This window comes from Candoia aspera, chromosome 11, assembly GCF_035149785.1.
Source record: "Candoia aspera isolate rCanAsp1 chromosome 11, rCanAsp1.hap2, whole genome shotgun sequence".
In the NCBI taxonomy this organism is placed as follows: Eukaryota; Metazoa; Chordata; class Lepidosauria; order Squamata; family Boidae; genus Candoia; species Candoia aspera.
Window position 1 is genome coordinate 13,552,259 of NC_086163.1, and position 14,968 is coordinate 13,567,226.

Sequence of the window (14,968 nt, forward strand, 5' to 3'; positions counted from 1 at the left end):
TCCTTTGATTAAAGCAAGCAATGTTGCCTTCTGCAATAATTAATTAAGTTGACTGTTGTGACCCAGCCAGACTTGTTGGAGTCTGGCAGCAAACAAATTTAATAATAAAGAAATAGATTTTCTCAGAAGATTTAAATGTAGGTGGGGTGTGTTCCTTTATAATGTTACTTCCCATTATGAGAAGAGGCATTTGAAACAAACAATTGAGCAGGTTGGGAGCAGAAGCTGCAGGTCCCAGAGAGATGACAAAAACAGCCGACTTCTCCATTTTCAGCGTTCTGGTGATGGGATCCAATCGGGGGATTGGCCTCTCTCTGGTAAAGAGGTTTCTGGTCCTGCCCTGTCCACCAAAATGGGTCTTTGCTACCACCCGTGATCTGAATGCAGAGAAAAGCCAGGCAAGAATCAGTGAACACTGGATGAGGTAGGGAATAGTGGTCAAGATGTTGAACTGAGGCTGAACTAAGGCTGAATATCCAGCTTGCATTTTGAACCCCCCAGGAATATTGTGACCCACAAACACGTATACACCAATTATACTCTTCCCTTTTGCAGCAACTAATGGTAAGCAAAGCACAGATTGAGCTCGTTCTATTTAAATATTATACAGTTTCCCTTTTCTTTTTGTCTTGTTCCTTAAATTTATTCACTTTAGGTTACACCTGTGTTGAAACCAAAAACAATTAACAAAACAGCTTCCTACATTAATTTGCTCTTAGCCTTCAGCAATGATAGTGCTGGGCAGATTGTCCTCTATAGTGAGGGTCTGGTCAGTGGTCTCTCCAGCTAAAAATCCTTGAATCAGCAGTAGGGTGTGGAGAGTTTCTTGGGGAGCCATATCTGGTTGGGTTAGGTTGAATGGACAAGGTTCCCAGGTTGCGTTCAGCCTTAATGTGGTTTGTTAAGGCTTGTTTTGTTCAGTCAGGAATATTGCACAGCTGCCAGCTAATGAAGAAGAAACTGCATGCCTTTGCTGCTTGCTCCTCCTTTTGATATTGTCCTCTTTGGCATCCAGCTCAAATCATGATCTGCTTCCTGTACGTAATTGCAAGTTTTAACTCACAGAGAAACTATAATCTTATTTTTCCCCAGGAGGTAAAAGAGTTGGCTTGCAGACATCCCGATCTGGTGCTGTTGCAGTTAGGTACGTTTCCAGAGCCATGTGAAAATGGGGCAAATTTTGTACTCCAGGAATGCCCAGAGCATCCAGTTCTTGCAACTAACAGAACCTGTAACATCACTGGTTGGGTTCACTTGAAGTGGCTGGCTCAACAGAAATCAGCTTCCAGGACAGAAAAGTATTTAATTTAGATGGCTCCACATGTTAGAAGGGCTTTCTCTAGAGCACATTTTGACCAACTAGATTCTATGGTAAGATATGGGAGGTTCCAGGGAGCTCCATTTGAAGAAAGACCACATACTTGTGGTGCACCTGCTGTCTGGAGGCATCACACATATACTGTTTGATAGCAAAGTCTATTCTGCACAAACGGCTGTTAGATCTTTATTTAGAAACTAAAGAATATTGGGACACCCTTACTTCTTACTTCCTGCTGGGAATGAATCTGCATATGACTAGCAAGACTGCAATGTTTATATCAAAGCCCATTTTGAACAGGATAGACTCTTGGGGTTGAGATTGGGGTTGACTGCAGGGCTGACAATTTGTGGATGCATATATTCTCCTGTTTTCTCTTTATTGGTTTTATCATTTTTTAATATGGACATATGATTGATCAATTCCTCCATCAAGAGTGGAGGAGGTCAAGTCAATCTCCCCGCATGGGTGTTGGACAAAATGTAACATCTGCATCGATCTGCGTTGAGAAGGGAAGGTGGACTGTATAGCCCAATGTTTTTCAAACATAGCAACTTTGGGATGTGTGGACTTCAACTCCATACCATTCTGAGACCCAAAGAACTGGTGGAATCTCCTTGCAGCCCTGATAAGTAGCTCTAGGTTATTTGGGCAGGCCAACTTGCTATTAGTTCACAGACCTCAGGAAGACATTGTGCGTATCTTTATATGTTGGTTTTGGGTCTGGGTGTTGCAGGAATACAATCAGTTCTGAGTTTAATCAAAAGGTTTTGGTTATAAAGCCATGACTTGGCTATAATGTGAAAAGACCCTCTGAGTCAAAGCTGAGTTTAGCCCTGTTTGGGGCTCAGTTCATAGCAGAGTGACCAGGTCATTTTGCTGTGATCTTAAAGATCTTGTTTTTAGGCAGTGCCTTCTTGTACTGCTGATACTCTTAGTGGAGTCCAGGCCCTCAACTGCTGGTGCAGGTAGTTGTCAGGCTGCTATTCCAGAAGGTGGTGAGTTGCATGAATAGACACAGATCTGCAGTTTCAGGAAACTCCTCCCTTGCAATTCCAAAACACCTTTTTGCTCACGTTTAAATAACGTTGCTTTTCCTCCGATGTCACTAAACTCGAAAGCATCCAGGCGGCTCTTAAAGAAGTGGAAAGGTCTGTTGGAGAAGGTGGGCTGACCATCCTAATGAACAATGCTGGCGTTTGGACATTCAACAATCCGGAAATAGAAAATGCCAACGATGTGATGAGAGTTTATTCCGTCCATACCATAGGCCCACTGCAAATAAGTCAGGTTCGTTTGTTTTTTAGGAACAAAACAGCCTTCAAAGCAAGGAAGATTCTTTATTAAAGGAAAAAGATTGCACAGTTGAAGTCAGAATAATTAGAGAGCAAAGTAATATTGTAATGCAGAAAATAAAGAAGTAGAAATTGTAGACTGATTTGGGAGCAGGTTGGAACATTGGGGGTAGCCGTTCCCTTTTGGGGAGTGTTGGGACAGAAGAAAACTTCCCAGAGTGCTGTGACCCTTTTGTGAGGCACTTTGTGGTGAAAATCACACACATTTCCTCAGTTTGATACTGGCTGGACAGAATCTGTACAGGGGGTGGCAGTGATACCTTGGAAGGTCACCTGAGGTGCACCAGACCTGCAAAATGGACAATGGCTAATTCATGATATCAGAGAGGGCTCCAGGCTTTGGGTGAGCCATGTTTACAGGAGCTGATTCCTTGAAGAAGGCTGTAAGGTGCCCCCTCATTAAGAGGCCATCCCTTGACCGAAGACCTTTGAGAATTATCCCCTCACCTTCCATCTCTCCTTTTTTGAGAAGGTTGAGGAGAACATGGGAGGAAGGCAATTACAGAGAACTGCAGAACACATGGATGATCTGGATTTGGGCCAAACTTTGGATTGTATACCCTCGCTCTGGGATGTATGTTGCCCATCTCTCATAGACCCCCCTGTAGGTCTTCCAGGTATCCAGACTCTGCATCGACTGAAGCTTTGGAGCCATCTACAAGGGCAGCCCACAAAAGAGCATTAGAGCAGTTTTCCTGTGTGTGGTCAGGCCTGGATGACGCTATGAAGGCCCCCTTGCAGAGGGTGATAGAAGAACTATCTTCAATCTGGCGGGGTCCAGGAGGTGGGCCTTCTCTGCAGTAGCTCCCACCCTTTGGAACATCCTTCCCCGGGAAGTGAGGTTAGCCCCCTCCCCCCTGGTCCTCAGAAAACAATTGAAGACCTGGTTTTGCCACCATGCCTGGAGTGGGGAGAGGAAGAGCCATTCTTGGGGTTGGTTGGTTCCCTAGTCCTGCCTGGGACCGGCCTTATCGCTTTATCAGCTGAATTAGATCTGACAGTACTTGGATTTGACTGTATTTTACAAATTTATTGACTATTGGTATTATTTATGCTTTTATTGAATTTTAAATTGTTTTATTGTGAAACATACAGGGTCCCCCATGTGGGGGAGATGGGTGGTGATAAAAATATGATAAATAAATAAAAAAAAATCAAACTTTCTGTTCACTTATGCTGGCTTTTGATCACTTGCATTTTGTAGCCCTAGATGCAGCTCATTCTCTCTTTTCTTCTCTCTACAAGGCATTTCTGCCCCTTTTGAAGAAGGCAGCCCAGAGTGTCATGTTCACTGTTTCAATGTGCAATGTACATCGTAACGTTTCACATGCCATGGTGCTGACGCGCGTTTCTGTTTGGGAGGGAGCTGCTGGGAAACCTTGTGCCAAGCTCTGTATCTCTGTTCATTTCAATGGAATGTGTTTGGGTTATGTGCTCTGTTCAAGGACTTTTCCCGCGGACCATCAGAAGCCATTAGGAGCACCTGGGATTGTGAGCCTGGGAAGATTTGGGGGGGGGGATCTCATTTGTACCGAGGGTTTTTAGTTTGCATTTGGCACATTTTTTCCATTCTCAGCTTTCTTTGTGATCCTGCATACTATTCTTTAATAAATCAGATATCTTTGTGATCCTGCTTATGAGTCTGATGGTGTTTTAGAACAGGCAATCCTTACATAAAGCTGAGAATCACCAAAGTTGTACCTTTAGCTCCTACCAAGATTAGTTTCTTGTGAGGGAAGTTAACGATGGCCGAATCCAAGCTCATGACCAGGAGACTTGAGGAGCCGACTAGCTTGATGCCCAAGTCAACGATCAGGAGCAGAGAACTGAACCTCACCCCAGAACCTTCAGGTTTCTGGCAGGATTCAGGTTCCAGCCCTGAGGTAGAGGAATCTGATGATGGGAGAGCACCAGAGCAACTGGCACCCAGCGAATCGCCTGCAGAGTTGATCACCTCGGATGAAATGGGAGAACCCCAGCCAGGGACGTCCCAGGCGTCCTGGAAGTATCGGTTCCCGCTGACCCCAAATGTAGAATCTACCATGGTATCAACAGGGAGACAGCCTAACACTCGAGGGAGGGAGGAATCTCAAACCCCTGAAAGGCTAAGAGTGGTAGAGGCCAAAATAGAATCGATGGAGTACATGCTAAAAAACCTGTCTCTGTCATGGGGGGGGGGGCAGCCGAGGCACGAAGGAGATTCCAGCTCCACACAATCATCCTCCATCCCCTCACCCAGACCGCCGGCGGAGTGGGGCTGGAGACAGTGCCGGGATGAATCTCCACCCTGCAGAGTTCGACCATCAGTGTCCCCACCCCGAGGAGGGAGAACTACTGTAACCTGGGGCCCAACCACTCAAGCAGCCACTGATTCAGCTCCAACAGGAGTGGGGGTGAAGGACTTTTCTATCAAGTTTGATGGGGATCCAACTAAGTTGTCTTTCTTTCTCACCAATGCTAAAAGTTACATGAGGCAGTTTGGACCATACTTCCCTTCTGAAGGGGCTAAAATAACTGCCATTGCCACCAAGCTGAAGGGACGAGCGGCTGACTGGTATGTTCAGTTAAGTGAGGCTGACTCCCCTGAGCTTGAGGATTTTGAGGAATTCATGTGGGCATTAAAGCTGCATTTTGAGGATCCTCTAGCCAAGGCAAGGGCTAAAAAGGCACTGAAGGATCTTACCCAGGGCCAACTATCTGTAGCTGATTATGCCCTGGAATTTAAGGCTTTAGCTGGGAAAATCCCCGACTGGTCTCAGTCAACCTTAATAGAATGGTTTAAAGAGGGACTCAACAGGGACATCCTGCGGCGGGCATTGTGTAGAGATGACCCAGAGACATTGTACGAATGGATCTGTCTGGCCGGCAAAGCTGAGCACGCCCAGCATACCTACATACAAACCAAACGACCTGAAAAACAACCAGCCACCATGAGGGGACCCCGAAGTGTTGCAACTGCTACCCGGCCAGGCTATAGAGCCTGGGAAGAGGAGAGAGATCGGCGCTATGCGAGGGGTCAGTGTCTCCGATGCGGAAAGGAAGGGCATCGAGCAGTTGATTGCCCAAAAGCTAAGGCTGGAGATCAAGCGGGTAAGCTGCCAGCCAAATCGCCACCCCCTTCGTGGAGGATGACAGCAGCCAAGGGGGCAGCTGACGCTGAAGAAGTACTCTACTTCTCGGGAGAGGCTGAAGACAACTCTAAGGAGCCGGCGGGAAATGCCAGCCACCTGCCATGAAGAGTGCCTGCGGGCAGGTGGAGGAGGATGGGTGCGAGGATGCTATGGTGAGTGCTGACTGTCCCACTCTAGCAGTAAAAGTGAAATTGGGCTCCCACACAAAGACTACAGAGGTCTGGGCTTTAGTTGACTCTGGGTGTTCCAGGTGTCTGATTCACCCTGATCTGGTTGCTACTTTGGACCTGCCTAGCTTTCCCCTCCAGCAGCCTTTGATCTTCACACAGTTGGATGGCTCAACGGCGAGGGGGGGGGGGGCGGCAACCCATTTCACTGGAACTGTCGCATTGCAAATGGGCAGCCACCATGAGACTTTAAAATTTATAGTGGCACCTGTTGGCAACCCCTTGGTAATTATGGGGATTCCCTGGTTGACCTATCGAAGCCCACATATAAATTGGGAACACAGAACTCTGACTTTTAAGGATGGGTTTTACCAAGCCCCTACCACGGAGAGGACTTCAAGTGTGGGGGTTGGAAGGGCTGCAATTGCCACGCCACACCCTAGTTTGGCACATTTAGAAGGCTTGCCCGATCGATACCAAGATTTTGCAGACATCTTTGGAGAAATGGAAGCAGATCAGCTACCCCACCATCGGAAAACTGATTGTGTAATAGAGTTGGTTCCTAACGCTCAATTGCCCAAGCCAAAAATTTATCCAATGACTCAGAAGGAGCTTGGGGCATTACGGGACTTTATCAACAAAAATCTGTCAAGGGGGTTTGTTGAACCTGCAAATTCCTCAGTTGGGGCCCCTGTGCTATTCCGGGAAAAGAAAGATGGCACGCTTTGACTCTGTATGGACTATCGAGGGTTAAATTCCATCTCAATTCTCAACAAGTACCCTCTTCCGCTCATGAAGGACATGTTAGCTCATTTGTCTAAGAGCAAGATTTTCTCCAAGCTCGATCTTCGCGAAGCCTATTTCTGCATCCGCATACGAGCTGGGGAGGAGTGGAAAACTGCTTTTAATTGCCCACTGGGTTCATTTCAGTACAAAGTCCTCCCTTTTGGGTTGGCAGGGGTGCCTGGAGTCTTCATGCAATTGATTAATGAAGTATTACATGATCATTTGTTTAAAGGGGTCCTGGTTTATTTGGACGATGTGCTCCTCTACCGAGGAGGAACACGAACGCCTTCTCAAACAGGTGTTAAGTAAGCTTAGAGATGCCAAGCTTTATGCCAAGCTTTCCAAATGTGAGTTTCACAAAACCCAACTTGACTATCTAGGCTATAGGGTATCTGACAAGGGCACTGAAATGGACCCTGAAAAAATTCAGGCGATTTTAAGTTGGGAACATCCCTGCACCCAGAGGCAATTGCAAAGTTTCCTAGGGTTCAGTAATTACTATCGGCAATTTATCCAGGGGTTTGCTGAGATTGCTTTGCCCCTTACTGATTTGCTCCGTACCAAGGGTTTGGGGGAGACACACAAGATAAAAAACCCTGGGGCAGTGCTGAATTGACACCTGAATGCCAGGCAGCATTTGAGAAGTTAAAAACCCTCTTCACTGCTGAGCCTATTTTACAGCACCCCAATCCTGAATGCCCCTTTGTGGTCCAAGTTGATGCTTATGACTCCTCAGTTGGGGCTCTATTGTTACAGAGAGATTCTGAAAATCACTTGAAACCCTGCGCTTATTCGTCCAGAAAATTTTCTGAAACTGAACGTTGGTGGCATGTTTGGGAAAAAGAGGCTTTTGCTGTAAAAGCCACTTTGGAGGCTTGGCGTCACCTCCTAGAAGGTGCTAAATGCCCTTTCAAGGTTTGGACTGATCACAGGAATTTGGAAGCTCTCCGCACCCCTCGGCATCTCAGTCCTAAACAAATTCGCTGGGCTCAATTTTTCAGTTGCTTTAACTTCCAGTTAAAATTTATTCCAGGAAAGAAAAACTTTCTGGTCGATGCTTTGTCACGTTTACCTCAGGACCTTGACCACATGGCAGATATAGTTGGAACTGTTCTCACCGAACCACAACTGGGCTTGGTTGCCGTCACTCAGAGCCAGACTCGTGTGCAGGCAACCTGCCCACAGCCCCGTCTGGGAAGCGGAAAATGCTAGTTCCTTGTCAGTTACAGAAGGACTTTCTCCAGGCACTGAAATCTGACATTTGGTTGCTAGCTAATAGAGACAATGTTTCTTTTGAAAACAGTCTGGCATGGGTGAAACACCGCCTCTATGTACCTGAAACTTTAAGAGCTGATGTTTTGCAGCGTTCCCATGATGATAAACTTGCTGGACACTTTGGTTTTGTCAAAACCTTGCATTTGGTTCACTGTCAATTTTGGTGGCCAACCTTAAGGCGTGATGTAAAAGACTATGTTGCTTCCTGTCCTGTTTGTGCCATGTCAAAGCATAAAGGAGGTAAACCACAGGGGCTTCTACAGCCAGTGGCCAGCCCATCCCGTCCCTGGGATGAGATTTCTATGGATTTTATTGTGGACCTACCTCCCAGTCAGAAGAAAACTGTCATTTGGGTTGTAAAAGATTTTTTTTCCAAACAAGCCCATTTCATTCCATGTGCGTCCATCCCGTCGGCCCCGCAATTGCCCCACCTATTTCTCATCCACATCTACCTTCTCCACGGTAGCCCCTCCTGTTTGGTCAGCGACCGCAGGACACAGTCCACTTCCCAGTTTTGGAAATCATTTTTAAAATTGATTGGCACCAAACAGGCGCTGTCCACATCGTCGCATCCTGAGACTGACGGATCTACTGAGGTTTTGAACTTTGCCCTTGAAGAATTCCTTAGAGTATACATAAACTACCATCAGGACAATTGGGTGGACTTGCTGCCTTTTGCTGAAGTGGCTTACAACAATGCTGTCCATCAAAGCACCAGGCAAACCCCTTTTCATGTGGTTTCTGGTCACGACTTTGTTCCCATCCCTGAGCTGCCACAAACCCCTCCCCAATCCTGTTCTGCCTCTGACTGGGCTGTTAAGCTGGGTGATTCCTGACCGGTGATTCAACAGGCTTTGGCTGATGCCCAGGCTGCTTACAAGTTTCAAGCTGATAAACGTCGTTCTTTGCAACACGATTTCAAAATTGGGGATCAAGTATATCTCTCTACCAAATTCATCAAGTCCCCACAGCCCTCTAAAAAACTTGCTCCCAAGTTCATTGGTCCTTTCCCTATTGTTGGTCTTATCAATCCAGTTACTGTTCAGTTGGACCTGCCTCACAATTTGAAAGGCTTGCACCCTGTTTTCCATTGCAGCCTGCTCAAGCCTGTCCACCCCTCTTCCCACTGGCATCCCCAATCTCCTCCTCCTGCTCCAATCATGATTGACGGCCAACAGCACTTTGAAGTCAATGAGGTCGTTGATTCTCGCAAGCTTCGAGGCACCCTCCAGTACCTGATCCACTGGAAACACTTTCCTCATCCTGAATGGGTGCCTGCTCGCCACATTAATGCTCCTGATTTAGTTAACCGTTTCCACTTGGCTTACCCTTTGAAGCCTGCCGCTTAGTGTTTTCTTTCTTTTGGGGGGGCAGTATGTCATGTTCACTATTTCAATGTGCACTGTACATTGTAAAGTTTCACATGCCATGGCGCTGATGCGCGTTTCTGTTTGGGAGGGAGCTGCTGGGAAACCTTGTGCCAAGCTCTGTATCTCTGTTCATTTCAATGGAATGTGTTTGGGTTATGTGCTCTGCTCAAGGCCTTTTCCCGCAGACCATCAGAAGCTGTTAGGAGCACCTGGGATTGTGAGCTTGGGAAGATTCTACGGGGGGAGGGATCTCATTTGCACTGAGGGTTTTTAGTTTGCATTTGGCGCGCTTTTTCCATTCTCAGCTTTCTTTGTGATCCTGCATACTATTCTTTAATAAATCAGATATCTTTGTGATCCTGCTTATGAGTCTGATGGTGTTCTAGAACAGGCAATCATTACACAGAGAAGTCCAAGGCAAGGGCTGAGCTGCAGCAAGGCCGCCATTATCAATATATCCAATATCGGAGGCTCAATTGAACTTATAGCTTTTTGGGACAAATTGCCGTCAGTTGGATACTGCTGCAGTAAGGTACTTAATGTGTTTCCTATGTGGAACTGCCTGCACATAGTGGAACCTCCTTTTCCATTCGTGAGTGTATCTGTCCATGTCTGCACGTCCCTAAACATGCATTTCTTACCAATTGCTGAGATGCAGCACTGTTTGGAAACTATGTGCTGTCACAGCTCTGTGCCAGCAATGATGCTTTACTGCTGTCGTGTCTGCATTTGGGGAAATAGCTGCACTTGGGGAAATACAAATAGCTGCACTTGGGGAAATACATGCTAAGCTGAGAAAATACTCCTTATTTGGAAAAACCAACTATTTGATGGGAAATGGTTTTGGCAGCCCAGGCAAGTTGTTAAACAGACCCTGACACACATTCTCACTTGTAGGAGATTGCAGAATAATTGAGATACCCCTTTCTTCGCTAGCCGGAGCAATGCCTGTGGTTGGCTTCCTTGCTCACTGTGTCCTGAAGGAATTGTTTGGCCCAATGCTGGTGTGCCTCAGACACCTTTCCAGAAGTGGGGGAAGGTTTGAGAATGTGTATTTGGATTGTTTTTAAGGCTTGTTTGATGTTACTTTTCTTTAATGATTTGGATTGAGATTAACAAGGTAAATAATAAATGTTTGCTTTGGGGTTTAATATGATTAAGATTGTAATAACTGTAGTATTATTAATTATAAGAGTAGAACATTTATGTGTTTTTTTAGTCTGATATTTATTTATTTATCAAATTTGTCACCACCCATCTCTTCCCACCAGGAGGGCTCTGTTTATAGTAGACAGAAATGTATCGAATGGTGGTAGGAAGGAAGGAATTAAATAAGGGTTGTTTGGTGGGGAGGGGGAGGTTGTTCAGGTGGTTTATATATATTTTTTCTTTTAATATAAGGGGAGGGAGCAATTGTATTTAGTGATCTTTATAATATGCTAATGGTATGATTTATAGAAATAATGTGATTTTGGTTTAATATAGAGTAAGAGATTGACTATGGGAAAGTGTTGATTATTCTTGCTGTTAAAAGTCGGAAGTCACTTCTTATGTAATCTTTAAAAAATCTTTTTTCATCTTGTGTTTTCTCACTTTTTAAGTTTTTTTCTTTTTCTTTGTAGTTTTTTGCTTTTTTGTAGTTTTTATCTTTGTTCTGTTAATAATTCTTATTTAAAAAAACAAGATGTTGACCTGAGGCTGAACTAAGGCTGAATTTTACTCTTCCCTTTTGCAGCAACCAACGCTTAGCAAAGCACAGAATGAACTCGTTCTATTTAAATAGTATATACTGTAGTTCCCCTTTTCTTTTTTTCCTTTTCCTTAAATTTTATTCACTTTAGTTTACACCTGTGCCAAAACCAAAAACTTAACAAAATGGCTTCCTACATTAATTCACTCTCTTAGCCTTCAGCAATGGTAGTTGCTGGGCAGATTGTCCTCTATAGTGAGGGCCTGGTCAGTGATCTCTCCAGTTAAAAAGTTTTGAATCAGCAGTAGGGTGTGGAGAATTTCCTGGGGAGCCATATCTGGTTGGGTTAGGTTGAATGGACAAGGTTCCCAGGTTGCGTTCAGCCTTAATGTGGTTTGTTAAGGTTTGTTTTGTTCAGTCAGGAATATTGCACAGCTGCATCTAATGAAGAAGAAACTGCATGCCTTTGCTGCTTGCTCCTCCTTTTGATATTGTCCTCTTTGGCATCCAGCTCAAATAATAATCTGCTCCCTATAGTAATTGTGAGTTTTAACTCACAGAGAAACTCTGATCTTCTTTTTCCCCAGGAGGTAAAAGAGTTGGCTTGCAAACATCCCAATCTAGTGGTGCTGCAATTAGATAAATTTCAAGGGCCCTGTGCAAACAGGACAGGTTTTGTACTACACAAATGCTCAGGGCGTCCAGCTACAAGCCATTTTTGGAACTAATATGACCTGCAGAATCTCTGGTTGGGTTCACTATGGTTTTTGGGGGTTTGGCTAGTATGTTGAATGACCCCAGTTATGTGGCTGTTAAGCAAGGACTACCTGTAGGTGGTTTCAATTGTAGTTAGAGAGTGAGAAGAGATCAAGTGTTTGGCCATTCTAGAATGAGGGGCCTCTTGGCTTAGTCTTTCCCACCATTTTGTTCTATATGTACATGAAACTGTTGATGGAGGTTGTCCATTGGTTTGAGGTGAGCATCATCAGAGTGCTGATGACACCCAGCTACATCTCTGTCCTGGAACTGAACAGGAGATGCAATGCAAGGCTGACCCCAATTCAAGGTGCAGGTCATCCCCTGTCAAGGCTTTTGGGACTCAGGTTTTTGATGTCTGAGAATCTCTCTCCCCAATATGTGGAAGCTGATAAGAGATGCAGCAGATTCCTCCCACATCAGCTATTGAAGGGATGGGGATCTGGTGGCCATCTGTCTTGGTTGTAGCCCCCCATCCTGGAATTGCTGGTGAGGTTGTCCTCTGATTGTATGTAAGTCAATTGGAGTCATAAATGGTAAAATTAAACTAATGGGCAAATAAACAAATGAACATGTTACACTAAACAAATGAACATGTTACACTTTTCTAAATAGGGCATTCCACCAGAATGGGTGACCATGTTAAAGGCCTTCTCTTTCGTTTCTGACAGAAGGCTGAAGCTAAATGTGCCAGCTTTGTTTACCTTCAACCTAACAAGAGTTTGAACACAGCAGTGCTGATTTTTGTGTGGCTTTTCTCTATATTTCTGACAAGTGTGCACATGTGCACCCATGGCCACAAACAAATACATGTATAACTCTGTGTTCAAATTTTAAGCTTCAGAATCCAATTTCAGCAGTATGGATCTGGAGTCTCTAATAGCTACAAAGAATGGATTGGGGACTCTTTGGCAGATCAATGTTGCCCACCCTTCATAGCCTCTCCCTTAGGCTTCTGGATATCCAGGCCAGGGCCGCAACTAGGATCTGTGTCACCTGGAGCAAACATGGATTCCACACCCATTTTGGTGCCTCCCCCAGCACAGCGCCCGGGGCACATGCCCCACTTGCCCCCCACTAGTTGCAGCCCTGATCCAGGCTCTTGATTAACTGGAGTTTTGTATCATCTTTAAGGACAGCCCACAAAAGAGCATTACAACAGTCTAGCTGGGATGTGGTCAGGGCCACCATAAAGGTCACCTGGAGCTAATCAAGACCTTCTGGTAAATAATGCTGGCTTTTGATTGCTGTCATCCCAGAGCTCTTTCTCATAGGCCTAACTGCAGCCCATTCTCTCTTTCCTTCCCCTCTCAAAGGCGTTTCTGCCCCTGCTGAAGAAGGCAGCCCAGAGAACTCCACAGCAAGGGCTGAGCTGCAGCAAGGCCGCCATTATCAACACCTCCAGCAGTGCAGGCTCTTTTGAAGTTATGCTTCTTTGGGATAGGTGGAAAGTAATTGGCTACCGTTGCAGTAAGGTAATGGGCAGTAATGTGGTGTATTTATGGAACTTCCTGCACAAAGACAAAACCTGATGACTGAGAGGAAGTGTCTTTCCAGAGATGGCTGTACCTGTCCTAATCTACCCGGGGAATTAGCCTGCATTTAGTATCCACCAGTGAGATAGAGCAGAGGGTAGAACACAAGGCAGAGCAGAAGGAGGGTGTTCTCCACCTGCTCATTCTTGCTCCTGTGCAAACAGCGTTGGGCAGGTCTTAACCAGTGCAGCGTTTTTCCGTGGCTCTCTTGCAGTCTTCGAGTATGCACCGCTTCACAACAGCTCTGCCCATTAAGACCCAATCCTTCCTTTTGAAAAGATTTCATTTGCAACTACACAGATCCAGCTCCAATGTAAAGACTGAATTAAGAAAAGAAGAAACTGTTGAACTGGTAGCTACTGTATTTATTTATTTGCATACATAACTGATTACTGTTTCCATTCACGTGTTTAACTCAACAAATAATTATAAAAGTTAGCAAAACGTTTTCGGTGAGAATCATTGCCAAAATGCTTCATATCTGGAAAAGCAAAACATTGAATCGAGTTTCTTTGGGCAGTCTGGGCAGGATTCTTAAGAGAGTCTGGGAGGCATTTTCTCCTCGGAAGAAGCTCCCATCCGAGCGGGTGAGGCATATGGTCAAACCACCATGATCCCAAACATGGAGAGCCCAGCTATATTTGGGCAGGTTGAAGACTTTAGCAGAGATTGGGGGTGCTTGAATTCTAGTCTTCTGCATCTGAGCTGTGGAGGTGCCCAAGATGATTTCAGATGGGGTCCGGGAAACTTAATAAATGAGATCCTCTTTCTTATCTATCTTTGTAGATTGCTGGGCATCTTACCCATTTTTTTAGAAGTAACCAAAGTGGATTTTGATAAAGCTATTTCAAAGCTATTTGAACTCTGATATTTCATTTCTGCCTCTTTGCAGTTCCTATTACCTCTCGAGTCATGGGATACTGCTTAGGGAAATTCTGATGTGCTTCCTCCCTCTCTCATGCCCAGGCTGTTACACCAAGTATCTTGTATCAGTTTATCATATTTTTTTCCTTCTATTGTCTCTTCAGTGCATCCCCTGCTCATCATTTTTGTTTGTCCCCAACAGGCTGCGTTAAACATGCTCACCAAATGCCAGTCACTTGAGTATCCAACCTATGGGATTCTGTGCATCTGCATCCATCCAGGCTGGGTGAGGATGAATTACAAAGATGTAAGTGCTTTAACCTGGGAAAAGGAAAAACCCATTCAGACATGCACACACATGCAGATGAATGACCTAATGATGAGTCCCTGATGTTCGGATTATTTGTATTTTTAGCATTTGGTTTACTTTCTTAATAATTAGGACAAAATACTAAAGCAAACACATAAATGTTCCTTGACTGTTAGGCAGACAGCAATTCATGTCACATGTAAAGATGATGGAGGAATGGCAGCCTTAACAATGCAAGCTGAACAGGTCCTAAACAAACCTTCATAAAGGTAAACTCATGGTTACCTTTATGTACTCACCAACATTTTTTTATTTCTGCAGTACATCTTGCCCAATCTGATCATAAGGGCTGGATTCACCTAACAGGGTACCCTACAGTGTGGTTTTCCCATTTACAATGAGTTTCGGTGT

General features: G+C 45.0%; 1 protein-coding gene across 1 annotated transcript; it reads left to right on the forward strand.

Annotated features, from left to right (window-relative positions):
* Positions 1 to 242: 242 nt before the first annotated feature.
* LOC134504084 (uncharacterized) lies at positions 243 to 14,638 on the forward strand. Its single transcript, XM_063313100.1, has 5 exons — positions 243 to 398; positions 1,093 to 1,143; positions 2,420 to 2,608; positions 13,165 to 13,323; positions 14,450 to 14,638. The coding sequence occupies exons 1-5, from the start codon at positions 243 to 245 to the stop codon at positions 14,636 to 14,638; spliced, it is 744 nt and encodes a 247-aa protein (XP_063169170.1).
* The last annotated feature ends 330 nt before the right edge of the window (positions 14,639 to 14,968 follow it).